The sequence below is a fragment of the Gadus chalcogrammus genome, chromosome 11 (genome assembly GCF_026213295.1).
Source record: "Gadus chalcogrammus isolate NIFS_2021 chromosome 11, NIFS_Gcha_1.0, whole genome shotgun sequence".
NCBI classification, from domain to species: domain Eukaryota; kingdom Metazoa; phylum Chordata; class Actinopteri; order Gadiformes; family Gadidae; genus Gadus; species Gadus chalcogrammus.
Window position 1 is genome coordinate 10,834,364 of NC_079422.1, and position 26,020 is coordinate 10,860,383.

At 45.2% G+C, this 26,020-nt stretch overlaps 1 protein-coding gene across 1 annotated transcript; it reads right to left on the reverse strand.

Moving 5' to 3' along the window:
* Positions 1 to 3,326: 3,326 nt before the first annotated feature.
* On the reverse strand, positions 3,327 to 23,612 carry LOC130391743 (soluble guanylate cyclase 88E-like). The gene is made up of 16 exons (XM_056602001.1): positions 23,461 to 23,612; positions 21,603 to 21,735; positions 21,064 to 21,238; positions 19,835 to 19,926; positions 18,692 to 18,949; positions 17,974 to 18,028; positions 17,338 to 17,451; positions 16,720 to 16,840; positions 16,206 to 16,335; positions 15,399 to 15,545; positions 14,895 to 15,041; positions 12,527 to 12,683; positions 6,816 to 6,925; positions 6,211 to 6,300; positions 4,357 to 4,475; positions 3,327 to 3,696 (listed from the first exon to the last, which is right to left on the reverse strand). The coding sequence occupies exons 1-16, from the start codon at positions 23,610 to 23,612 to the stop codon at positions 3,327 to 3,329; spliced, it is 2,370 nt and encodes a 789-aa protein (XP_056457976.1).
* Positions 23,613 to 26,020: the final 2,408 nt, after the last annotated feature.

The window sequence follows — 26,020 nt, forward strand, 5'->3', positions numbered from 1 at the left end:
GAGAGAGAGAGAGAGAGAGAGAGAGTGAGAGAGAGACCCTACGAGAGCCTGTAGACCACGGTGGTTGCTAAATCATCTGGTCCGCACCCAGACCTTCTTAACCTCAACCACCAGATATCTGAATAGCAGCCTAGAGAGGCTGGCCTGTGTTCAGAGCAGTTTCCAGCCAACACTTTGCGTTGGTAATGACTGTCTGATGTTTGGGGGGCTGTGGGACACGGGAGTAGAGGGTGGTGGAGCCACAGCCCCAGCTGGGCTACAAGGACTGACTAGATGTAGTAAGGGCTTGGAGCCCCCCATAGGGGACACCTGTGTCTTTGTCTCGCCTCCCCCCCTCCCTCACTCTGCTCAGAAAGCCATTCAGCCAGAGATAGGAGCAATATGTGCAACTGCCAAATGAGGGCTGTCACCTAGGCAACCGACAGGAAGTGGTGCTTAAGCAGTTTCCTGATGGCTTCCTCTTTATCGTGTAATGACATCTCACAAGTAAATGTCGACATGGCTTCTTTGACTGAGTTTGGTATGTGTTTGTGTGTGTGTTTGTGTGTGTTTATCGGGGGGGGGGGATGGGGTTGGGCATGTGGGTATGGCCGCTTCTGCTTGCTTCTTACCTTTTGGGTTATTACCTGCACTCTGTGTGTGTGGAGACACAGACACGCACACCGGACATTCGCATTTTGGTTATGAGTTAAATAGAAGAAGCACAAATTATGGCCACTTATTTTTCCTTAAAAGATTGCCTGGTGTTTCCCAACACCACAGCATGCAGCACAACACAAACATTAACAGACTGTGTCACCAGAGCCACAGTGTGTCGTCAGCCTGTGACTACAGCAGGTATCAGCGGCCTGGGAACACTAAGGTCAGGAAATAATACCTCAGGATTGGAGGGAGGATGAGGTTGGGTGGTTGAGGGTTTAGTTGCTATCTCTCATGTCTCTCTCTCTCCCTCTGTCTCCGATCCCTCTCTATCTATCTATCTTTTTGGTTTCGGTCTCCTCATTCCACTTGCTTGTGATTTATTTTACATCCTTTTTTTGTCAAGTTTTCGGTGTCAGACTTTTTTTCCAACTTCCCATTTGTCAATGTTCCTTTCTCTATGTCTCTCAGACTATCTCCAGCTCTTTCTTCATTTCTTTCTTCTTCTAGTCCAATCTCTCTCTCTCTCTCTCTCTCTCTCTCTCTCTCTCTCTCTCTCTCTCTCTCTTTCTCTATCTCTCTCTATCTCTCTCTCTATCTCTTTCTCTCTCTCTCTCTCTCTCTCTCTCTCTCTCTCTCTCTCTCTCTCTCTCTCTCTCTCTCTCTCTCTCTCTCTCTCTCTCTCTCTCTCTCTCTGTGTGGGGGCGAGGGCCGGCCGTCTCAGCAACACCCAGGAGATAAACCCTAATCTGGCGGCGGCCGTCTCCCTGCCTCCCCGTGGTTGGAGGCAGATTACGGACCCCGGCGTTCCCCACCTGTACGCCATCGGCTCAGTCCACCGCAGCGCAGCTGGCCATTCCATGAAATCTGCCACAATCAGCCTGGTTTCATGTTGATTTGTTTTTTATTTCCTTGTGGTTGAGAAGTCAGTCAGCTCTATCAGGAAGTCACTGAACAAACCTGTTTGCGAGAAAATAAAGATTTTCCAGATTTGCGAAAGGACTGCACATAGCTGTACGTGGAGGGGAGCTCCCTGGCATCTGTTCGTACCGGCGGACATCAAAGTAAAGTGGACAGAAATGAAGAGACGACGGGATGTTGGCTGTTCATCCGTTTTTATATAAATGAAAGACTAACAGACAGTGAGACAGAGCAGACAGATGGACATTTCACAAATGGAAATCAGAGATTCAAATAAGGATGAAGACTGTGAACATAAATAGTCAAATCGAAGGTACTATTAGCCTAATTCACACAAACAAATACATTTCAATGATATATGAATTTGAACCCGTGTAAATGAAGCACCCCAAAATTTGTCTTCCTCTGAATGCAGCTGAAAACAGAGCAATACTGGTCACAAAATAAATTACACAGAAATTATAACGTCAAAGATATTCCTGCAATTTATAATTCCACATACTTGCAAATGTAACCAGTAATATTATCAGTGTTATAAATGGCTTATCAACATGAACAATAATACAAAAAGGTATCATCTTAATGCTCAATATCATTGTCAGGTCTCTTTGTTAATACATACATACAAAATGTATTGGATTTATTTGAGAAACTCCATTTACACATATCAAAACTTGCTGCCAGACCAATCTGGTGCAAGATCTATGTACTCCTTTTCGTGAGAACGGCTTTTAAAATGTGTTGTGTAGACATTCTTTGTATGAGCATTTCAAGAATGAGATAGACTTCCTCTGTGTTGATTGAGTGTGTTGATTGGATGGACACTGTTGATACCCTGTCCCCATCTGACCCCGCCAAGCCCAACATGTCTGCTTGACTTTAAAGGGGTAGTTTGATGTTGATGGCCGCGCCAAAAGAGGGTTAAGCTTTCGGACACCTATAGTATACTGTAGTATAACGCCATGGTGTGTACGGATGTGTGGGGCTCCGTCTGGGCAGTGGTTGAGGTTGGTGTCCACGTCCGAGAAGGTTAAGCATCTCGGAGGCTTATAGTAATACACCATTTGTGGTGCATTTCATATTCCACCTCATAAAGCCGGCGTGGGTCATGAACATGGGGATAACAATTTATCTCCTCGCTGGATCTCTTAGTATTTGAATTTGTGCTAAAAATAGGCGATTCTTTTACACTTTTAAAAAGTGCCCCTGCTTTACCATCAGGTGAGATCATCCTACCTACTAGTTGGTCCGGTTCACTGGATGGCCTGGTCTCATGCTGTACATCTGGGCAGACACTCCCCCACCAGTGATTTCTCTAATGGCTATATTGTGAAATTGCTTGTATTGACTAATCCACATCAGATCTGGGTGGGTAAAACAGGCACCCTTTATTGATGTCTTACTGCCTCAGATGCGACATGCCATTAATTGTGTTCCGGGCAATGGGTAACCTCCATATATTGTTATAACGTCTCATTTACTGTATCTTACAATATCTTGTATCCATGATTTTCTTCAACCAACAGGACGACCCTGAACCCTTCCCGTGCACACATGTGTGTGTATATGTAGGTGTGTGTGTGTGTGTGTGTGTGTGTGTGTGTGTGTGTGTGTGTGTGTGTGTGTGTGTGTGTGTGTGTGTGTGTGTGTGTGTGTCTGTGTGTGTGTGTGTGTGGGTGTGTGTGTGTGTGTGTGTGTGTGTGTGTGTGTGTGTGTGTGTGTGTGTGTGTGTGTGTGTGTGTGTGTGACAGGACGACGACGTCCCCTCACAGCAGACAGCAGGAGGCGCTGCGCATGGGCAGGCTGGAGGGCAGCTTGACGTACTGCTGCCTGAAGCTGTACCTCTTGTGGTTGAGCAAGGGGCCCGCAGGGATCTCCGGCGCTTCGTCGGGGACGGCCAGCTCCGGCACGGGATTGGCCGGGGGAACCTCCAGCCGGCTCATCTTGCTGATCTTAGTCTTTTTGGCCTTTTCTCGCTCCGGGAGGTCCTCTGAGAGGCCGGGGTGCTCGCTAGCGCCCTCCGGTGGGTGCATGGCGTCCAGCGGCAGGTCGCTGGGCGTCGGCTTACCCTCCGCCTGCTCCTCCGTGCGGATGTGAAGGTTGGAGGTGGAGCGCTTGGCGTCGGTGCAGGTGGAGCTGTGGGGAGGGGGAGGGGGAGGGGGGAGGGGGGGCAGAAGAAGTGGGGTGCAGCGTGGGCACATGTCAGAAATGGTTCACAGAAAGCGCTTGAATGAGATTTGGTAGCTCTGTTGACATCGGCACAATGACAGCGGCGGCCAACTTGTCTGTTTACACCCTGTCTCTCAATCACTGTCTGTTTCTTTGACTTTCTTATTGTCTCTTTTATTTACACTCACAAGAAAGCAAGCAAGCAAGCACACACACACACACACACACACACACACACACACGCACGCACGCACACACGCACACACACACACACACACACACACACACACACACACACACACACACACACACGCACACACGCACACACACACACACACACACACACACACACACACACACACACACACACACACACACACACAAACACACAAACATAACCATCCACCGTCTTTGAAACCTCCACTGTTTCCACATTCAACACAAAGAAGCATATACAAACTTTGAAAAGGCCTGTCTCTTCATCTGTAGAGGCCTTCACCTCAGGGCCACAGACGCTAGTTTAATAACACAGACATATTATAACAGAGGCCCTCCAGAGGCAGCTGCTCTCTAGTGCAGACCCTCCGCTGTGAGCTGAATACAGATGGCAGCCGGCGGACCGCTCACCCCTTGGAGCTGCGGTCCTCCGAGTCCTTCTGCTCGCTGCTGTAGCGCAGTTCGGCCGGGGTCTTGAATGACAGGTCCTCCTTCCCCTTCAGCCAGTAGGTCTTCATGTAGCCTTTACCCTGCAAAGACACAGCGAATGAACGGTAAGAAGTCCCATTAGAGTAGCCCAGTTGGCGTGCTAGCACATTTCCCTGCTAGCATGTTATGTATAAACCATGCTGTTGTTTTGAAAATGTTCAGATGAATGTTTCCATTAGGGTGACCAGAGGGCCACGTTTTACCGGGTAAAGTCCCCTGTTTCAGGTAGCCTGTCACTGGCTGCAGCTGTCTGAAAATATCCCAGTTTCAAAATGAATCGATTTTTTCTATATATTAATTCATTTTGAAATGGCAACGGTTCTAGCTTGCTAAACAATATAAATTAGACATTTTGTAATTAGGCTTGTGTTGGGCTTTTTCTTCTGTAGACCTCGCTACACAGATCAATTGACTTTATACCTTAGCAGGCATGACTGATCCTAAACCATATGCTATCAATGCAATCTTGAACAATCCCTATTCAAGTAGTTTTCAGATGGTTTTCCGAAGCTATAAACACATCATAGTGAACCCTCAGGCCTTTTAATACAATACTACATTTACCATGAATACCATGAATAGGTCAATCTTAATATGTTCCCTTCTTCATTTCATAAATAGTAATATTAGATATTTAGTTGATATATGGAGTGCCAAACTACAAGTGTCCTTTTTTCATTTCAGAAATCCTATGGCCTTATCTTCAATGCACTTGCAACTCTTTCTACGAGTGACCTTCAATAGCATATTTGCCTGCAATGGCAGAGACCACAACTGTTAGTACGAAAAAGCATATAACAAGCATAAATGTTTCCTTCATTCGGGCGAGACGTTAAACCCAGGTCCTGACTCACTGTGCTCACTAAAGATCCCATGGCCCTTGATGTAAGAGTAGGGGTGCTAACCCCAGTTTCCTGGCCCAATTCCCACCTGGTTGTGTGCTCTTGGGCCAAAATGGCCACCAAACCTTCCCCCTGGGTCTTTGATTGGACGGTTTCATGACTTATCTCTCCATCCCAGTGTGTGTGTGGTGAGCGTAGAGCGTGAAGCTGCCGTGCGCCACCCAGGTGGGTGCTACACATTGGGATGAGGTGTCATATCCCCCCCGCTCTCTATGTGAAGTGCCTTGAGGGCCAGGATAATTATTACAACACACTCATTGTAGAATAGTATCTCTCTGTCTCGACGCTGGCTTTCCCTCGAGCTGCCGGCAGCTCAGGGGTTCGTTGATCTCGTTTGAGATTGAGAATGTCTTATCATATCCAAGCAATATTAACACCATGGATTATTATTATTATCAACCATGTGAATACATTCAATATTCACCGTTGCAAGTATCAACACGTATGCTGAATAAATGGGGGGAAAGTACAAATTACTCTTTAAAAGTCAAAGAAAAAGTCTGTCCGTCAGTCTGTTTCTTCGAACGTTTCTATCATAAGTCATTATTTTCCCGAACATGTCATTGATCATCTTACACGCATCCCTTTTTCAGAAATCGCGGTAACTCAAATTGGATTTCAACGCTTCAAATGTTCTTATTAAGAGGCTGACAGGACTGCACATTAAACGCATCAATCATGATGTGTATTGATGCATGGGGGGGGGGGGGGGGGGGGGATGAGCACATCAAAAATGGGCTGAATAAAATGATCTGCGATCTTTCTAGTGTAACCAGCCGTCTTGATTTGATAGAACATCCAGATGATGGATGTTTACAGAGGAAGGACTGTAGTCTCTTTAGACCTTCCTCCACACCCTGACTCTGTGCCTTACCTTTACAAATATCTTGCCCCTCTCCTCGATGATGTAGGGCTCGTGTTCCAGGTGGTCTTTGGTGGTCTGGCTAATGTGGATCTGCATACCCTGTGTGGACACAGTCGGGCGGACAAAAACATGGTTCAATATTGGTTCGGATAATTGTGTTGAAAGTGTTGTCAGTTTGGGATTCAGTAGAATGAATCTCAGAGGGAGCTAGCCAGCTGTCTGCCATGGCCTGTTACGTTAAATGCTGACTCATATCATGATATTATTGGTTTCAATATAAAGCCTGCTGGTGTCAGCTCTACAGGAAGTTAACTTGGATGTATTATGATAACTAATATACAATCTTTTTTTGGGGCATATTTTGTTTTGAGTGAAATGACTGGAAGTGAACTTCAAAAATGTTTTAGCCGATATTAACCACAGGAAGAGGTGTTGCATTAAACTGTTATTGTTATTAGGTACTCAGCAGAAATGGCACAGGCTCATCAACCAAAAGAAAAAATAGGTCTATTATCCAGCACATTGAGCCTACAGGGCCCTAAGTTTCTTCCGATCTGATTTGCTCGTACTAGGTTCTCCCCGGGTTTGATTGAATGTGATTGGCTGATACTTACTACTCCGTTGCTCTCCATCCTGGAGGCGGTGTTGACCGTGTCTCCGAACAGACAGTAGCGAGGCATCTTCAGCCCCACCACGCCGGCCACCACCATGCCCGAGTGGATCCCTGGGGGTACAACCATTTGGTTTGTTGGTGGAGCTCCTAACCCTGACATAAACGCCTTCAGAAGGAGGGTGAGGTCTTCCTACAGACCCCCCCCCCCCCACCCCCGAAAAGAGATGCATACAATTGTGGTATTGAAAGATATTGTGATCATCCCAATTATATATATTTCTGTGTTTCCCAACCTGTTTTGCCTCATAAAGCACCTGATGGGAGGTATAACGAAGCTATCTAAATCCGTACCTGTACCCCCCAGAAGATGCTTACGTACCTCCTGGAATACACTTACCCCCTGGGGTACACGTAGCCCCCGGTTCGTATAGCTACCCTCCACTGTCCACTGGTTGCTGTTGTTGGTTTTATTATTGACATTCCTCCAAGATTAACTGTATGATATACTCCATTCCAAGCCTAATTGTTAGTTGCTTTAGATACAAAACAAGAGCTGCAAAATTGACTAAATGTAACTAAATATTATGGTATTGAAAGTTATTTATTGAAATTAAAATGATACCTCAACAAGGAACAGCAGTAACATGGGCACATTACAAAGCTCCTTGACGGGTTTCGGCAAGGTTTCGTTAAACAGGGTTTTAGACAGACTCACTGAGTCGAACTCATTCATTTTGCGCTCTGTGCTCTAATTTGATTATTTCAGGCCTTTCTTTGGTTGGAAAGGTATTCTTTAATTTATAAAAGATAAGTCATGGCTGAGTCATCCACTATTAGCACTGCTTGAAATGCCTTCAGTGAACATGAGACTTATTTCAACATGGAAATGTCTTGCAGCAAAGGAAAACAACCCACCATCATTTCCATTGTCATGGTTATTGAGGACACAATATACATATCTATATATATATCTATAGGTATATATATATATACATATATATATATATATATATATATATATATATATATATATATATATATATATATATATATATATATGTTATAACAGAGATTATTTAAAATACTGATAGGGTTAGTGGGTTATTAAATCGTTGACCTTGGATAGGGGAAGGGCAAAAGATATTGATTGAACCCAAACCTGAAGTGTTTGAATTAGAAAGATAAAGGACTTTATATATTAATATAATTTATACTCAAATCCCAGTTTAATAACGGGGCTGTCAGCACACCTTCCCTCCTTGGTTAAATCCTTGACAGAGAGCAGAGGTTCAAGTCCGGTTAGAATCTCAATTGACTCTACACCCCTCCTAAATCCCAGGGCTGCCTCACACCATACCAAGCATCGGACTGAATGGATCCTCCTCACACTGAGTCCCAGCACCGCCCCCCCTGTAAGCGTGCATCACTAGGGTATGGAATAGCTTTATGACTGACGGGTTACATTCTCACCAGCTCCCAATACTAACTGCACTTAAAGCTGCTGGCCTTCTTCCGTCCAGCTCAACCGCTATAGTGTGGCATTATCACTGCCGAGGTTAGATATATATAAATGACATTTGGCTGATTTTATATACATGCCATTTTGTGGAAGGTTTAATTCAAAGTGTCTCACAATACGGTGAGTGCATGCCTTTTATTCTGCTCTGCTCGGTATTCGAGCTGGACAGGATTTGTAGCGGCAGATTCCCAAGGGGGTTCACCCATGGTAAGAAATGTATTCACTAACAGAAATGAAATATGCTGGAGATAAAAGCTCCTCCACAATGACAAATCCATATATATATATATATATATATATATATATATTTATACAAAGGGGGACCTAAATCCAGCGATCTGATTGGTTCCCAACTGTTGTATAATGAGCGTATACATAACTGCTATGACGCCCGATCATTTTGTGAAATTTTGCATATCACTCCGCGCCTGGAAGTAGAAACAGTTACAAAGTAAAACATATGTTGGATGATGGAGAACGTGTAAATGTTGTTACTCCGGGAGTGAGCAAGGCGATGGAGAGACTAACGAAAGCTTAGGCACACGGCGAGTGAACTGCTCCATAGGATAAATTGCCGGCGAACCGCTCTATCGGAGCCTTCTCTCGGAGGGACGCTAAAGTGTGTTGCATAGCGACCGTCGATGCATAGCGGCAGCCAGGAGGGACTACTTTTTTGTATTCTTTAATTAAACGGCTATTTTGACTTTCTTGGTTTCTTTTTAAATGTAGTGTGTCTATGACTTTCGTTTCGCCATAATAGTAACCGTTGTATGAAAGCAATAGATCACTTCAGTCAGTGGTATGTGCTCATTATACCACTGTGAAGGGGGTCGCCGGCCCTCCGCTGCACGTCGGGGCCGGACAACGCCCCTTAACAGTGGTATAATGAGCACATACCACAGCCTGGCGTGATCTATTGCTTAAATATATATATATATAAATATATATATATATATAGATAAATAAATAAATATATATACAAATTTAGCTATCTCTAGCCAACTACCTGCAATTCTCCCTCATCTCATATCTTACTACTATAATAGCAGGCCTGTCGCACCAGTTACTCAAGTTACTCATGTGCGCATGTGCCAAGCAGCCTGCAGCTTCCACACACACACAGCACGCGCGAACGCATACATCGCAAGCACGCACATACACGCCGCACACACACACACACACACACACACACACACACACACACACACACACACACACACACACACACACACACACACACACACACACACACACACACACACACACACACACACACACACACAAACCACAAACACAAACACAAACAAACACACGCAAGCGAACGTCAAGACAAAGGCAGCGAGACACTCGCCGAGCTAAGACGTTATGTTTTTAAACAAAACGGCTCCGCCATCGACACACGCGCAGGTAAGAACACACACGCACTCGCATACACCGCAGCGACACTCGCCCAGTAAAGACGTTATGTTTTAAACAGGCCGATTCACACCTCCGGATCCGGGCGAAATTCGTCCGTCCGCCCCAAACGTTGCCTACGGAACTACCCTTCATACCTCCGTCTGGTTTCAGCGTTGTTATGGATGTTACGCAATAAATCCTCTAGAGGGCAGTGACTGTTGTTTAACAAATTAACGGCATCGACAATCGCAAACATGGCATCTGTAGAGATGATTTTGCTTTGTGTCATCCGAAATCGGCCAAAAGAAGTGCAAAAAGTGTACATTCTCCTCAAAATGTTGTTAAATGACCAGTTACAACTCATTGCCAAAGCAGGGGAACAATAAAATAAAAAGGTCAGGTATATAGTATAATATAAGTATAAAACGTTAAATACTATGTACATATCAGAGATATTATACTACTCTATCTATTTTCTCGAATGGTCTGACTTTTGATTCTATACTGGCGCCTCGATTTCCGGTGGTATTGCTCCGTTTCTCCCGGAGCACTCAGGATTCGTAAACTTAAAGGCTACGGACCCATTGACGGACGAAACACCTCCGGGACCGGACGAGACGGTCCGTATCCGTATTTACCGTAGGGTGTGAATGGGCCTTTATGCTTGACGCCTCGTTTCAACAAACGTATGTTTTTCGTATCCGTGCTTCCGTAAATTTACCGAAGGAGTCGCCAGTATTTTACGTACGGACATGAATTTATTTACGGACAAAAGATGGGGGAGCGTATGATAATGGCCGTTTTTAGGAGACCGGTACTTTGGAACATGAGGATCGACATATGGGCCTACAGAGATAAAAACAAAACCAACCAGGCTTGGAAAGAGATCGGCGAGGAGTTTGGCCTGCCAGGTACTTACATGTTTTGTGAAAAACATAAAAACTTTCATGCGGTATCTCCGTAAAACGACGGCGAAAGTTAAATTTTTAACGTATATTACGGACATACCGGACAGAGATTTTACGGAGTAAAAGAAGTCTCGGAGGAAAAATGGACATTACGGAGAATCACATTGGAATGAATGGACTTTCGGTCGGAGACGGTTGGATCGCATATGAGAATGTACGTATGTGGAAACGAGGCGTGAGCCTCCCCAAATGTCTTGCGATATTGATATCCCCCCCTCCCCCCTGCGGACTGTTTTAGTTGTTTTATTTTACTTCTGTTTTGTGTGTATGCTATGTGTGACGGCTACTGCTGCCTGTCTTGGCCAGGACACTGGAAGAGATGTTTAATCTCAATGATGATTATCGTTTTCAACTAACCATTAATAGTGCCTTGAATTTTTAAATGTCAATGCACTTTTCAGCCCTGAATTACAGTAAAAGCTATTTAATAATTGATTTGCATGCATAGTATACTACACTTTCCATTGAACAATTATCCCAGTTACCATACATTTTATAATGTAATGCTCACACACTAGCTGCTTTCAGACACACGTGTCCTGAAAAGCAGTCCTGATATTCTCTTGATGGGTCGTATGTGGAAACAACATATCCTGACATTCATACCCTGAAAATCTCCTGAATAATACTACCCCTGAGGTAGTATTTTCTCCGTAGGATATGTAAATGAGCTTATATGTGAATTAGGAGAGAAAGTTGGTATTTCTCACACCACTTCAGTGGGCGTGTTGCTGACGCTTCTGCATGTCATTGAGCGGCCCTCTAAATGATAATCAGCCGGTTGCCTTTTGTTCGCTGAATGGTTCAAAAATATTTAAATGTTGGGACCAGAGTTCCCGTTGTCTGGTAATTACCGGTCTTTGACCGTAAAAAAATGAGGAGGACCGAAAATTCTAAATGTCCTCGGTCAGAATGACCGATTGGAAATAAGGCCCCGTCCACACGGAGCCGAAACGGGCGAAAACGATCCGGTTTCGTTTTATGCGGAATATTCAAGGCGCTGGTTCTCCACAGGAAAAAGTGGAGCGCATCAACCCTGCGCCGCTGCGCGCATACAGCATGCGCGCTGTATACAAACATTCAGTCAAGAGGAGATTCAACCTTTTAAATTGAGCAGAAATACTTTTGAATGTGTTCATTTGAATTGTGTTTAAATATGCTACAGTAGTCATTTGTTTAGCCAATTCATGTAAAACAATGAGGGTTTTTATTGTAGCGTAGCCTGTGTGATAAAATAAATAAGTTGTTACATTTCGTGCACTCGCTCAAATTGATCGCTATAGACTACCGTAGGTTTATGAACTAAACGGCGGCAAGCTAGCGAAAGCCGGCGGCAAGCTTTGCAGAGTATTTAACAACCATGGCGAATCAAAATATGATCACACACTTCTTCTTCTTTATATAGCCTGCCTATCAATTTTTTGCAAAAAGTGCAATAAACACGTACAATATCCGACCGATTTTTTCTTCAATTTGACCGGTAAAATGAAACCTTCCCGGTCACATGACCGGCACCAATTTCTTCTAGCGGAAACACTGGTTGGGACTGCTTTCAAGAGTCATTTGTGGTGAACGAATGTTATACGTTGTAAAATTATAGGCAAAATGTAATTATATTGTGCGCTCAGAAATGTGTTACATTATCGACTGGGGTTTCCACATTATTGCTCTGGGTCGAATTACAAGTAGAGGTTGAGGTTACAACTAGAAAACTCTAGTCATATTTGAAAGTGTTTGTTTTCAATAAACTTTCCAAGTTTGAACAAAAGACACGTTTGATGAAACATTCCTGTCTGGCGGCCCCAAGCTTGGCATTTGGCCCCTCACCGACTCGGATCTGGATGTTGTCCCCCGTGGAGGGGTCCTTGAGGTGGTCAATGGAGCTCAGCATGTCCAGGGCCATGTCGCAGATGTGGTGGGCGTGGAAGGTGGTCTTGTTGGGCACACCCGCCACCACCATGTAGGCATCACGGATGGTCTCCACCTGCCCCACACCACCACCACCACAAGTTATTCTTTGTGTCAATGTTACATTGTATTAAGACATGTGGCAACAAGCACAAGAGAGCAAACAGTTACCGTCTCATCCTGCTTTTGATGCATTGTACAACATTACTCTTGACCTTAGCCTTGTAAAGGACAAGGCTAGGGTCAAAAGGTGCCTGATCAGTAGGCATTATATTGGTAGCTCAAAGCAAAGCAGAAAAGAGCGGAATAGAGCAAGATTTTGAGACTGAACAGCCAAAAAAATGGCTGTGCCATTTCTAACAAATTACAGCGGATTAATAGCTCTTGAATCTTACCGACGGGACCTTTAAAGGTGCATTATGTAAAATGTGTACTAGATCATAAAATGACCATGATAGGTCATTATACAATGAAACATGTCATTAATAATGACAAGAATAGTGAATAATGACTCATTATTCACTCTTCTCTGAGTTCCCCGGGTTGCCAAATATGAAAACAACAGCCACACAAACAGAGCGTGCTGCAGCCATGGAAGCAAGCAAACAAACTGGATCAACCTAGTTAGTACTAGTCTAGTAACCTAGTAACCTTTCAAAAGAGATCCATGACCTGAGCCGGGCTAAAACATGGGTCTGGGTGTTTAATTTGAAAAGATGGACACAGCTTAGAGGTCAGAAGGATCTCCAGACGGATGGCACTTGACCTGGTTTATAATTTATAAACAATAAATACATTGCAAAAATAAACATCAGCTGATCAATTTACAGTGTAGGGCTTGTCATCGCTCGTCGAAATATAATTATTATTGCTTGTCGCAAAATATAATGTTGTGCCCGGTTGTTCTCGTGATTTTTCAGTGTTCTCAACCTGGCAACCCACGTGAACTTCAGTCTGTGGAATAGTTGGCAGACAGAAAACGCTCTCCAATATGGTAACGTTGGACCGAAGTACCCGATCTGTGTCAATTTTGTATATTGTGCCTTCCAGTAAGATTATATACAATAGTAGGTGGGAAGATAAAGAAAGATATTAGGACGGTGGAATAGTCTGTTCATCTGACGCATGATAAGAGTCCTTCTTGTGCTGTGTTTTGACGCATAACACCAGGATTTTAAGGTGATGCATGAATGACGTTATTATTACTTATGTTACATCCAAAAACTGAGAATTGCAGCATTAGGGTCTGTTAACTTGAATGTTAAGCGTTTCCCGTTTTCCTTCCGAAAATCTGTTCCATTGCATATCCTATCTTCCAACACCACAATGGAAGAAGATTCCATTACTGGAAAGATTAAAGACCGAGGCGGTTCAAAGTCACTTATCTTACTTATTTGACTGTAGCAGAGAGCCCTCTGTGTTGGCAACTACTCCAGAGTATTTATTACCTGTCCTGAGTCACAATACGAAGAGATGGCTTCACGGTAGTGATGGGCTGCCAGCCTCTCCTTTCTAATCCCCTCTATTGTAAGCCTGTGTTTCTATATAAGTTCACACGTTGCCTCTGAGAGACGGCTGTCACGTTTGACACTCATTACAATGCAATGATCAGGGCTCACCAAAAGTTCACGCATATTTCATAGATTTCCCAAGTCGCTTGTGTATTTTATTTCCCCCGAGGTGCGTTCAAAATTCAATCTAATTTAATCTAATTTATGTGAAAGATATCCCCTCCGTCTTCACGCCGTCCCTAGAGGCATGCGCACACAGGGCCGCGTTTTAAAACAATTTGTCTTTTTTAAACTAAATAAAGAAGGCAAAGAGGAGAAAAGTGCGGGTAAGGCATACATAATACATGAAACAAGCTCTCTCAGCGGAACACAACGGTGAGTGCAGCTACACTGCCGTGTTGTAACTCAATGGTTCGCCCTCAAAGGAACAAGCTCTTTCTTCTTGCAGTCACAGACTTTTAGGAGCTCTCACCACAGGCAGACAGATAGGCAGGCGGATAGGCAGGCATTGCAGACAGACAGACAGAAAGACAGCAGGCAAGCAGGCAGGTGGCAAGGCAGGAAGACGAGCAGATGGATAGATAGATGGATTGGACTGTCGGTAGATACAGAGATAGACAGGACTGATTTGACGATAGCAAGAAAGAAAGAGAGAGAGAGAGAGAGAGAGAGAGAGAGAGAGAGAGAGAGAGAGAGAGAGAGAGAGAGAGAGAGAGAGAGAGAGAGAGCGGTCGGAAGCTAGATAGAAAGAGACCGACAGATAGACGGAAGCTGACCTTGTACACGTTGTGTTTCTCGCTGAGTGTGTCGAACACGATGTAGATTTCGTTGAGCATGTCCACCACCTGCATCGGCGTGATATGAATGCAGATCTCATTGAATTTCACCACATCGCTGAACAGGATGGTGACGTCTGGGAACACCTGGAACACAGGACAGACGGACACGGGATGTTACACAACGCCATCTGAAGTCTGATGTAACTCTTTATGTCGTGTTTTACATTTAAATGACATTCCGCAAATACATTCGTGGGACACATATAAATCTAAATGTTGAAGAACGGGGCTGTGTAGACTACAAATCCATGCGAAGGCACCACTTCATGTTGTGTTCTGTTTTCACCTGAGGAATATCAGAATATCCATCCATTAACCTTTACTGCGCCTGTCAGTGAAACACACAGCCGCCCACACCCTCTTGTCTGCTGAATGGCTTTATTTGTGCTTTGGAGTGGAGGTTTTCCATCAGTCCCCCTATGGCCTCTGGTCTGGCTGTACCTGGCAGGTCTCCAGCGCCGTGATGCCCTTCCTCAGACGGTCGGCCACTGCTTTTGGGATCATAGCGTACAGTAAGGAGTCGCCTCTCTTCTTCTCCTCGTCCAGCTTCTTGATGATCTCCTGCAGCTGGGCGTACTTCTGTTGCTCCTGTGGGGGGGGGGGGGGGGGGGCGAGCGGGGGAAACGCATTAGGGCCGCCGGGCGCCACAAACTACGTCCATGTGGAATCTAATCTGTGCTTGTTGGTGCATGTGCACACTACATGAACAGAATGATACCTGTGTATGTGAAGTTAAGGCCTCGTGTTTATAGGCAAATTTTATTTTATCTAGACCTCCTTCCATTTGTAATGACCCGTTTTCACATTGAACACACCTGCTGATAACGCCGTGCTACCTGCCTTGGTTATGTGTGGTCTCTGGTGGCGCCCACAGAACTGAATAGATCGTATTTAATACATTATACAGAAAATATGAAATGCAAAATGGCTTCTTAGTGCCTTGAAAAGCCACTCGGGAAACACAGAATGAGATTTTCCCAGCAGGGGGTGGGAACTTTCCCAGAATCTAGGCCATTTAGCTCCTGCTTTTATCAAAAGTGACTTGCAATGAATTCAAATACAGGTTCAAACTTAGCAGGGATGGGTTAGGGCAGCTTGCTGAAGGATGCCTACAGGTTAGGCTGTGGCCATAGGGGATCAAACCAAGAACCTTTTGTGGAAAATCAAACACACTCTTAGCCATGCAGAGGAGAGGTTAACAACAGAGGAGAGCATGACGGTGGGTGGGGGTTTGTGGTGTAGCTCCACCTGATCCAGGGCCAGCTGTAGCTCGGCCGATTGCTGGGTGCCGGCCAGGATCAGCTCCCTGCTGGAGTCGTGGAGGTTCAGGTCGTTGACGTACACCCCCATCTTGATCATGTCCTCCACCGTCTCGATACTTGACGAGGAACCCCGGCCAGGAGCAAGGCATTGTAGTAGGTCCAGGAGGGGTCCGTGTTCAGAGAACAAGTAAAAGGAAAGCCGCTAGATGTGAGTTCATTTCTTCAAATGTCACGTTGACACCTGTAATTCCCAGACGATGGAGGTGATGTGTGGATTCAAAGCGGTAATAGCAGGGTTTGATAGAAGAAGGCATCTACTCTGCAAACTGACTGACAGCATAGAAATGAGTTAAAAAATACCAAATCTACACACAGCGCTGTAGAAACCACAGATTCTGTATTAGTGCTTCTTATGCCCTAGTTCTGGGATGCGATGTGTGACGAGACCCCTGACCCCTGCCCTGACCCTGACAGGGTCCATGGAGGGGAGGTAACCTTACATGGGTGTTCCCAGGAAGATGAGGGAGTCCCACTGGGGGACGTACTTCATCTGGCCCTTCAGGTGAAGGGGCTTCTTCGGGGGCTCTCGCAGGTCCTCGAAGATGGTTTCGCTGCACTTCCCTGAGGGAGGGAGGAAGGGAGCGAGCGAGCGAAAGAAAGAAAGAAAGAACCACAGGGGTGAGCTACGTCAGTCCTGAACAATCCATGACCTGAGGATTAAACTTCAGAATTCTGACTTTATCCTCTTCAGTATTCTGTAGGATGAGCCAATGAGATTTCTTTCCCCACAAAGAGAGTTATTTCCAATCAGAGCACTATGTGGCGTGTTGAGAGATGACCCGGGACTTCTGAGCGAATTGACAGCTCTTTGTCACTTTCACTCGTCGTGTACTTTCTGTACAAACAAAGTTTTTGTCGCACAACAGCGCGGGAAAAGAAGGACGTGTGAAGACTTGATAGTACACCACCTGAATGCTAACAATATTTCGTCTAAGCCCAAAGCCCAAATCCCCCAAAACACCTCAAATCCCCGCCCCCCCCCTGCCCCCCACACACAGTACCTGTCTATATGGCAAAGACAGAGCAGAAGTTTGAGTGAGCAATAAATGGATGCTGACCAGTGACTGTCTGGAAAGCCAGCAGTTCGATGTCCTCTCCCCCGGAGTTGGCAGAGCTGTTGTACTGGGTCAGGGCACTGCTGTACTCCTGGTCGCTCCCCTTCATCTCCTCCACTGACATGGTGTCTGGTAGAGGGGAGGAGGAACACACCCACATGATGGGGAGGGCAGGGGTGTGGACGCATGGATGGATGGATGGATGGATGGATGGATGGATGGATGGATGGGTGATGGTTGGGTGATTGGTGGGGGGGTGGATGTTGGATGGATGGATGGATGGATGGATGGATAGATGGTTGGTGGATGAGAGGTGGACGGACAGATGGTTGGATGGAAGGAAGGGTAGATGGATGGTGTTCAATCAGGAAGTAAATCTTTCTTGGGTTGCATTTCAGACTCAAATAACCTAGGGATGACAGTTGGGGGAATAACTGGAACTATAACAGTAAACCCCTAAAGAGGGTGCTCTTTTATTACTGTTAATAGTGACTTGTTAATATAGACTCTTAAGAACAAATTCAAGGCGTAATGTTTTGGTTTCATAGTCACCTCGCTCCTCCTCCCTCTTGGCCTTTTCATTCTCCTCCTTCTCCTCTGGCTCCTCCTTGAGCTTGGGCATGTTGACCTTCTGCTTGCTCTCCACCACTGCCTTGGACATGAGCTCAAACACGTTGTTCAGATGGAAGTAGATCTGGGGGGGGCAGACCACCGTGGTCCTCAGATGATAATCAAACACCACCAGCAGCCATGTTTGTGAGTCTCATGTGGAAACAATAGCATGTGTTCCTTTTGCGGCCTTGAGGTAGATGTGGTAATTCTATGGTTAGGACCTCAGTGGCTAGTTCATCTTGTATTTTGTATGTATTTTGTGTAGTCCTGGTTGACAATTTTCGTAAATTTAACAGCTACTGCATGTTAATGAGTTTTTGTTGTATACAGGTCATTCAAGTCCTGCCCTTAATGTGCAAAATATGGATTGTTTTTCCTGCCGGTGGCAAAATTCGCAAAAAATGGCGATGCTACTTAGAATACAAATCTACACCCATAATTACAATGTGTATACTAATGAGAAGATAAGTAAGTATTAAGTCAGAGTAAGATTAGATTACAGGAAACTAGGTATTTATGTGTCAATAGGTAATCATGCAGACATGGTATTAAGGCTAGTCTAACAACCCTTATCCTGCCATAGTCAGCCAGTCAATATGGTCAGTCAGTCAGCCCTCAGCCAGCTAGTATCTCATTCTGCCTGTCAGTGAGCTAGCCAGTTAGTAAGCCAGTCAGTAAAATCAGGTGAGTGCAAAGACCAGCCATCAGTCGGAGAGATCCCAGCCCCCCCCCAACCAGGACTCACATTGTCCCAGCTGAACTCCAGCATGGGCCGGACCAGTGTGAACTCCTCGTTGACCTTCTTGCCCTGGAGGTCAGAGAAGACCTCCTTGAGGCCGTCTCCGATGCGGTACATTGTCATGTCGCGGCGGAAGATGACACTGAATGGGAACATGTCGAAGAAGATGCCGCGCTTCATTGGCAGCTTCTCGTAGCCCGGCGCCGTCTTCTGCTGGGGCATGCGGTGCTTGAAGGCTGCGTTGTCGAAGTTCATCTTGTACACCTGAATGGAAACCAAAGAACACAGGCTGCTATGGTTCTCTTTGTTTGGGTTCATGCTCATGTTTTTAGACCTGGCCCCTTTGTCTGATTCTCTCTTTACTGAAAGTGTTCATTTTTTTTTTTTTTATATTACAACAAGACACTATTCATAAAATATTTATTATATATTATACATATTTTTTCTTCTTCAAAGTCACTATGTGAGTTGTTTGTTTGTTAGCGGGCTTTATATATAGCTGTGATATTTTCCAATATCAAACCAATACGCTTTCACTTTTCTCATTTTATATTCATCCTTCAGAGACAATGACAATTTTGTTGTTGCATTTTTGTTGTTGACATTAATCGCGTTGACATTTTTCTTGTAGACTAAAATAAAGTGCGTTGTTGTTTGGAAGGACATAATTGTATTATTTTTGAAGAGCATTTGAAGAGACCTATTAATCAAACCAACAAGATACCTATGAATCAAACCAACAACTCTTTCTGTGTACGGTCTCTATGGCGACTAAGGCTGGCATCTGATCACGGGCGGGCGGGGGTCGGCCAGAGGGCAAATACATTGCTGCTGAGAGTGCTGGCGATGACAGCCGACAACATGGCGGCGGTCTTACAGCAGAACGCCCGGTCTGTGGATTATACTTCCATCTCCAGCTCGCTCATCTGCGCACTGAGTCCCTGACCCACAGCCCCATCCTAATAAACACTTATCTCTGTGCAATAAACACTTGGCGCTCTGAGTGTAAACAAAAACTCTGCCGGGGAGGCGGTCTGGATATTACAGCCTTGATGGAGACGTAAACTGGGTCAAGGGGACGGGCGTCAGCTGAGAGCCTGGCTGGGAGCCGCCTCAAACTCTTGACCCACACGCTTCATACGCACGTACTACGTATGTCATCTTCTCCGTCTCCTCCTTGGAAAGGATCTCCACCTCGATGTCAGTGTTGTAGAACTGCCGGCCCACCTGAGAGAGCTGGCCTGTGGGGGTGAGGGGGGTGCGGGGGGGGGAACATCAGTAATTAACTGGTGAAGGATAGCATAGGGTTCTCTCGTGAAGGATTATGGGTGATGTGGTAGTTAATGGGTGGCTTTGGAAGTAGAGCCAGGGTTGTGAGTGCTGCGTCGTATCATATAACCTTGGACGTCCAATCCCAAACAAATCCACAGGGCTGACCTAGTTGCCAATCGCCGTTCTCATGTTGAGATAATTACTTGTCGTGTTGGATTAATCCGGGTTGATGCAGTGGTGATAACTGCATTCTGTGTCAAGGGCCTATTTCCAAAATATTTGCTTGCTTTAGGGGGTGGGAGCACGCCAAATGTGGTGTCCAATATTTATCAGAACACTTTGTGTTCATATGCTGAATCCGACAACATGGTGTTCTGTATCATTCTAGAAAAATGACAGACTGTGAAATACCTAATTTCCCTTTATATCAAAAATATTACCATTCCACATAAATATGTATCAGCTCCTCTAGCCAGTTTATTGCTATGTGACTTTCACATCGTGATAGTAATGCAAGGTCAAACCGTAATGTAGAAAGTATTCCATGCTCATAATGTACTATCAGGATGTCGTTTATGAGTCAAGGCTTGTGCCAAACTTTTAGTGATACAACGATTGTTAACTCATTTATAGATAAACATAATGTCGATGTAGTTGTATTCTGTGATTTATTGTGTTGGTTAAACCATAAAGGCTTGTTTGATTTTCCCATTAGGCATTCCCCATGAGGCCTTTTTTTACGATGTTTGGTTCACCAAACAAAACCCAGGGTAAACGCTTACAGAACCAAATGGTAATGCAACAAACTATAAACCTCACCCCTGAATTGGACATATTCTGACGAAGTATAGGTTTGAATGGTCCCTCATAAAAACTGAAACATCTTGAACCTTCTACCTATACTGAACCATGTCTAGGGCCATAACCATCACTAACCTACCCAAACAACCTTAACCTTTTGAACACTTCCGTCCTCACTCTAAAATCAAACCCAAACCTTGTCAAACTTAGTTATCATGGGAGAGAGCCGCCCTAGTGTCCAGTCGTATGAGGTCCACTAGCTCACACCAGTAGCTCCTCGCCGGTAGCCCGCCGTGTGCGGTTACCTTTGACGAACTGAGTGAAGCCCTTGCGGGTGCTGCGATAGTGGAGTGTGAGACTGGTCTCACACTCCTCCTCCACGCAGAAGCTGGGCGGCTGCACCTTGGGGAAGGAGAAGCGGAAGTACTCGTGGAGGTTGTCCAGCTCATTGATGAAGTCGCGCACGTTGCGTCCCAGCACCTGCAACAGATCCATCATGGCCGCCTGATTACAGTGTTCGAGGCGTGGCGCGGGAGAAAAACCCTCACCGTGGTCCGTAAAGCATGGTAATGGTTACAATGCACTATATGTATCTCCTCCGTGGGGAGAGCAGTGTACAGAGAGAGAGAGAGAGAGAGAGAGAGAGAGAGAGAGAGAGAGAGAGAGAGAGAGAGAGAATAGATTGAATTAAATAACACAAATTAAATCGTACCTCAAAACTGAGTTCTCGGTGATAAACTACTTTGTGTGAAGGTTCATTGTATTTGGTAGCATGGTGGAGATAGGCTTGGTGGTGGTGTGTAACTTTTTTTTGGGGGGGGGGGGGGGGGGGGGGGGGGGTCACCTTTAGAATCCTCTCGTAGCCATAGTTACCGATCCTTTTGACCATGTAGACCCCGAAGGCGTACATGAGCTCATCATGAGTCTTCCCCAGCACCTCTCCAGCTGCCTTGGCCAACCGCAATATCAGATTGTCGCTTGAGAGAGAGAAATATTCACACTCAACTGTCAACCCCGAAGGTTCATGAATGAGGCCAAGATGGAACGTAATTAGCAACCTGAATTGATTGTTTATGATTCGTCAGACTATTGTATTTAATGGAGGGTCCAACTAAAAGGGAAATATTAGGAAATCTTCTAGCCCGCTGATCTCTAATGGCCGGTTCAGACTACACGATTCTCAGACATTCCTCGAAGATTTAACATGTCACACTATACGATCTCAGAGCCAGGAAATCGGGCCTTGTCTCGTCGTAAGACTGGCCACACTACAAGATTCGTGGGTGCGATGCTCTCTACTTTGTATCATTCACGTTTGCAAGATATTTTGAAAATCTAAGATTTAGAACTAACAAAAATGCTTTTTACATTTTTGTCATAAAGGTTCCAGTAGTTTTTATATCTGCTCAATGCGGCAATTCAATTCCTCACAGTAGTTGCGTTGCGCGTGACATGAACTATACAAAGTAGACGCAGCAACAACGTAGCCTAGCAACAAAGCGTCAACAATGGATCCTGAGTACCTAGCACTAGGCATTATGCTGGCGGTCCTCTGCACAGAGACGGAATGGAAGAAAAAGAAGAAAAGATTGTGGACTCGTTCTTGGGTTGAAAATGCAGGGACTATGCTGCCACATTTCCACCAAAGTTGTCTCCATTATATTGCTCCATTTTCTATCGTTTTCTTTATTAGCATTCTTCTTGTTATTGATCGCATTCATTTTTGCAGTAGTTACTCCTACTCAGCGTACTGCAGTGAAGTCAGTTGGTAAACACTGCGCGTGAGCTCCAGCTGTTCGCGGGCTTCCCTCACGCAACTGGGGGCGTGGTTCCCTCATGTCAACAATGGATACGTCATGCGATTCCCCAAAGGATTCTGACATGCCAAACTTTTCGTTGTGGGGTTTTCGAACGTCGCAGACGAAAGCATCGCAGATCGCAAGCATGTCACATTACAAGACCTCGTCTCGTCGCCGACCCGTCAAAATCGTGTAAGATTCGCAAATTTGTCTGCGACGAAAGAATCGGGGCAAAATCGGGCTGAAATCGTGTAGTCTGAACGGGCCATTATGCCGCTTTTCCACTGCATGGTACCAGCTCGACTCGACTCGACTCGACTCGACTCGACTCGACTCAGCTCGCATTTTTGGCGTTTCCACCGCGAAAACATGGTATCTGGTACCTGAAGTGGCTGCTTTTTTTAGTACCACCTCGCTCTAGGTTCCAAGCGAGCTGAGCCGATGCTAAAAGGTGACGTCGGCAGACGGCCGGCCACTGATTGGCCAGAGAGTGTGACGAATTCACGAGAGCGACATGGCAACCATGCTGGTAACAGCCATAGCAGCGCCGCAGCCAACATATTCCACTTCTTCAACTTCTTCAACATGCCAGCTAATAATACAAACACGAATACCATCGCATCGATGTCCTCCATTGTTGTTATGTGGGTTCTGTCCATGTGTGGGTTGCGTAGGTGTTGTTTGCGTCGCGTACAAAAATACGTCACGGCCCTTTCGCACAGCCGACCCCGCCCACGTCCAGGAGGTACTATTTGCAGTGGAAAACTACCCGTGCTGCTACCGTGTCGAGTCGTGTCGAGCTACATGTGCGGTGGAAAAGCGGCATTAGACAGCTCCCCCCCTTCCCCCCCGAATTGACAGGCCTTGAAAAAAAACGTTGAAAAAGAAACAGTTGGCCCTTACTTGTACATCTGGTGCCGGACAAACTTGAGGTGGGGGATTTCCGCTCGCGCCTCGATCAGCCTCCATACGTCCTCTCCGTAGGATTCGTTGATGTAATCGTTCACGGCTTCTAAGTACAGGCCGTACATCTTAAGGGGGCTTGGGACCTCCATTATACCCCCGATAACAGCTTAGCTGGGAACACAGGGAAAAAAACGACAAGGTACAAGCTATAAACAAGCTGCTAACTAGTGGAGAGGTTTTAATGACTAACTAACAAGTAATTAACGAGTTAAGTGGATAACTAGATATTAATACGTTATTAACTACTTATTAATAAGTTATAAACTGTACAGTAAAGGGGCAAAAACTGATGATCTGGGCATATATATATAACACAAGGTTTTGGAATAAGACGGTGTCCCTTTGGTTGTGGTGGCATAAAATATGCTCCTGTAATTATCTCAACCAACTAAAGAGTATTCATTGATTTTTGTTCGCCCCTTAAATTACCTTTCCATTATAAATATTGAGATAAGTTATGGGGCTCTAATCGAAGTGTTGATAAGCATGACTGACACCACTTTCATTATTTTCGACTAGCTGCAATACTGTGGAACTACTGACTTTTCCAGTCCCTGACTCGCCAGGAAAAAGATTATTCTCCTTTTACCTGTTTCACACATAACCTCATGAAACCTCATGAACCCTCTACAGACCACTACCAGATCAACTACATCTGTATGAACGTCAAGGAACATGGTAGAGATCAGGGCTCTGAAACAACCCTATAGTTAGCACTATCCTCAGGGTATGGGCTTGAGTGTATGACTCCCAGCCCAAGTGTTCTGATTTCGGACCCACATGGCCGTTTTCTGCCCGTAGGCATCCTCCAGCAAGATGCCTCATGTTAAGATCAATTTGAGTAAAAGCATCTGCTCCACATCTAAATAGTTAAATATTTAAAAACATTGTTGAAAGAGCTGCTTCCCTCCCACAGCTGCCAGCTAGACCCATTGCTAAGCCCTCCCCGCCAAATACGACTGGCTAAAACAGCACACACAAATCAAGCCACACATTAAAGCTTTTTCTGTCTCCCAACATCCCATTGTTGACCATACACCCAAACACATCTCCCTCCCGGTATGGTAATATTTTAAAGTTAAAAGGCGATCTGAAGCAACACGCCAGGCATAAAGAGTTGTCCTTACCTGCAGTCCTTCAGTACAATGTAGTCCTGCAACACCGACTGTGCCCTGTCTAGCTCCGGCCCCTGGCTTCCCACCAAGGGCCGCCACCTGCAGCTGACAGGGGCCCCTCTCCTCTGACACTTGGTTGTCAGGTCAATGGGCGGCCGGGGGCCAAAATAGCAGTGGCCCGGGCGTGTTTCTGGCAGGTACCAAATAGAAGATTGTGCCCGTGGAAAGAAAAAGGATCTACTGTCACTTTATAGATCGTGTGGCATATTGGTTCTGCCTGTGGCCAATTTATTGTTTTAAAAATAAATTGACTAGATCTTTTTTTGTTTTTTTAGGACGACTTGGATGTCCTGTAAAAACAAGGAAACGATGTGACGAGTTGTTATCACCGATTTTTTCATTCAGCAACCCATCAAGGTTTCCCGTTTTCCCCTGCACAGCTATGAATTAGCATAATTAAAACCAGGTGCATTGTTAACTGACAGTTTTCCAATGTTTGTCATTTTACTTTAGTGCCTTTTGTTTTTGCATATTATTATTATTATTATTTACACGCATGGTTTAGATATTTTCTGGAAATAATTTTGGTCTCTTGTGAAGCCTGTAACGGGGGAAAAAAATGAAAAACTTTTAATTGAAACACATTCGTAACACAAATAGCTTTTTTTCACACTACAAATCTTGGTGCTAATGTTCCAGCTCTGATCATGTGTTTGGTACACATTGTTCACAGCCTAATGCTTGCCAAGCATGCCAACTTGTCATTTATCAGTAGGATTTGTAAACAGCTTTTTTTTCATCTCTGACAGAAGTACAATTGTTGGTTGCAGGCTAGGCTACTCTGACAAGTAAAAAAAAGGGTAAACTCCACCGAATAAACGAATGCCACACAGTTAATGGCCACAGCCATTTGCGCCGGTAACAATGAGCCACTGGCAATCACACGGCGAGGAGAGGAGGAAATGCAGTAAATCAACCATAACATTCAGTCAGTCTGGTTCACTGGCCTGGCCGCCACCCAGTCCCTTTCTAACTCCATCCACTAGGGAGCACTGTTATAACACTGTCGATCCGCTCCGTCACCTTGTGCTATCAGGGAGACGGTGGGGCGGGAGAGCATTAATCAAATGACACAAATAGACCTCCTGCCAAACAGCCACTCGCAAAATTTAAACCATGTCAGGTGACCGTGATCAGGCTGTGAATGTTGTGGGAACTATTATTTCTGTCCTACATAAACTCCACCCGGTTCTCCAGGCTGATGTCCTCTTTGGGCCATTAGATAGAAAAACGTGAGTCAGGCGTAGACGCGGACCTGTTCTCCCTCTTTATGGCACATTACACTCCCTTCCCCTTTCCCGCTTTTCCTTTAGTACCCCGGC